This window comes from Arachis hypogaea, chromosome 20, assembly GCF_003086295.3.
Source record: "Arachis hypogaea cultivar Tifrunner chromosome 20, arahy.Tifrunner.gnm2.J5K5, whole genome shotgun sequence".
Classification (NCBI taxonomy): Eukaryota; Viridiplantae; Streptophyta; class Magnoliopsida; order Fabales; family Fabaceae; genus Arachis; species Arachis hypogaea.
Genome location: NC_092055.1, coordinates 118,886,649 through 118,889,165, shown reverse-complemented (window position 1 = coordinate 118,889,165; position 2,517 = coordinate 118,886,649). Strand labels below are relative to the sequence as shown.

Genomic DNA, 2,517 nt, shown 5'->3' with positions numbered 1-2,517 from the left:
TTGTAACACCTGTCTAACTTTGAAAGTGTTCCTTTAAAGTACCCAGAAGGGACCATTGCTTGCCAAATTCAGATAACCACGCGCACCATACCTGCCATGTAAATTCACAACCAAGAAATAGGTGGCAGACATATTCAACATCCTTATTACATAGAACACACACATTATCACCCTGATTGACAATTCCTAGTTGACACAGTCTTTCTTTGTATTCACTCTACCTATCAAACCAAACCAAATAAATATCTTAACTCTTGGAGGGACTAAGCCTTTCCAAATAGACTTGGTAAAGCTATCGCTAGTTACGTCCTCCGGAAGCGTCTCCCCCTATAATACCTGCACAAAGAAGTTAGTAGAAAATACACCTTGCCTGTCAAACTTTCAGACAACTCTATCCTCTTTGTCCCAGGCTAGTTTAACCGGCCTCAAGGTTTCGTGTAATTGATTCAGAAGTTCCAACTCTCATTGGAGTAGCTGACGCCTTCATTAGAAGTTCCAACTCTCTGTCCCTATGACAAAGCCTTTTTGGGTTGAAACCGAGAATAGTCGTGGAAACCTCTCCTTCAGAGAACCGCAACTTAACCAAACATATTCCCAAAAGTGAGTCCTCCTGCCATCACCAATCTCCATTGCCAAGCCAGTTATCATCTTATCTCTTATAGATTGCTCCTTTATCTGTATCTGATAAATGTCCTTCCATGGCCCCTCTAGTAGGTAACTCCTGGATTGATAAGAGCTGGTTAGGGGAGAGATTATTACAAGAGCAAACTACTTTCTTCCACAACGGACACTCCTCTTTAGAGAACCTCCACCACCACTTAAACAACAAGGCTGTATTGCGGATCATCGCATCACTGACTCCTAGCCCGCCTAGCCTCTTCGGAGCTTGGACCACTTCCCATCTAACCAAAGCCATGCCATTCCCCCCATCCTCCTTTCCCCGAAAAATCTCCTTTGTAATGAAATTAGTTTCTCCGCAACAGCCTTCGACATCTTATATAGGCTTAAATAATACACTGGCAAACTATTTAAAACAGACTTAATGAGTACTAGCTTTCCTGCTTTATTAAGTACCTTAGATTTTCATAGGCTTAGCTTCTCCTCCAGTTTGTCTATTATTAGCTTCCAAGTCTTGACCAGTCTCGGATTCGCATCTAGAGGGATCCCCAGGTATTTAACCGAAAGAGCAGCTTTCTTACACCCCAGCAAACTACACATGCTCTGTACCCAAAGTTGATCACAATTGATAGGTATCAAACTGGATTTCTCAAAATTGATACTTAACCCCGACATCAGTTCGAAGCAGCGAAGAAGCCTTTTGTAGTTCTTAATGGACTCCTCCTCTAGCAGACAGAACAACACAGTGTCATCAGCGAACTGAAGATGTGACAGTTCTATGTTGTCTCTCCCAACGAATAAAGGAGATATGAACCATTTCTGACAGCCTCCCCAATCATCCTATGTAGGATATCAACAACAAGTACAAACAGGAAAGGAGAAAGAGAATCACCTTGTCTCAAACCTCTATCCATCTTGAACGGCTTAGTTGGTGATCCATTTATCAACACTGACATAGTAGATGTGCCAACACACTCCATAACCCACTCCCTCCACCTGCGCCCAAAACCCATCTTCTGTAGGACAATGTCTACAAACTGCCATTTGACCTTATCATATGCCTTTTGAAAATCCAACTTGATTATAGCCGCTTCCTTCTTCCTCGATTTGAGCCAATGCACAGTTTCACAAGCAATAACGCACTCTGAGTCTCGCTAACCAGACCTGGCATAACTAATCTCATCCTCCTAACCAAAATCTTAGAAATCACTTTATACACACAACCAACCATGCTAATTGGTCGCAGGTCCTTGATCTCCTTGGCCCCAACAAACTTTGGCGCCAAAGCTACCCATGTGAGATTAATTCGAGTTTTTCGGTAGTCTAGATGTCTGAAAGAACCCTAACACAACTGTCATGAATTCAGCTCCAATTTCATCCCAACACTTCTTGATGAAGTTCATGTTGTACTCGTCACTACCTGGTGCCCTAGAAGGTTCACAGTCCCACACAACTTCTTTAATCTCCTCAAACGACGGTAATACCTCCAGAGCTGCCACATCTTCTTCAGCTATTAAATTCACCAGTCCATCTCTAAAACTCACGAAAGGAGACTCCTCCTGATGATACAAATTCTTGTAGAACTCTCTGATAGTAATTTTTATTCTTGCTTGATTTCTGACTAACATTCCATTAATTACCAATGTATCAATCCTGTTATTCCTCCTTCTTGTTGAAGCTATATTGTGAAAATACCTGGTATATTAATTTCTTAATTTATTTGTGGGTAATACATATATTAATTATAATCACAAATTACGCTATTTCAAATTAAATGACTTATATAACGGTGATCTCATTTATTGTTATAAATGTTAAATTGAATAAGTCATAATTACTTTTGATTTGGAATTAAATGAGAATAAAATCAGATATTATCTTTTGTTCTTTAGATAATTA

The 2,517-nt window shown here is 40.2% G+C and overlaps 1 protein-coding gene across 1 annotated transcript; it reads right to left on the bottom strand.

Annotated features, from left to right (window-relative positions):
• Positions 1 to 415: 415 nt before the first annotated feature.
• Positions 416 to 2,246, bottom strand: LOC114926135 (uncharacterized). Its single transcript, XM_029296629.1, has 4 exons — positions 1,960 to 2,246; positions 1,433 to 1,719; positions 1,138 to 1,343; positions 416 to 610 (listed from the first exon to the last, which is right to left on the bottom strand). Exons 1-4 carry the CDS (start codon positions 2,244 to 2,246, stop codon positions 416 to 418), a joined length of 975 nt encoding a protein of 324 aa, XP_029152462.1.
• Positions 2,247 to 2,517: the final 271 nt, after the last annotated feature.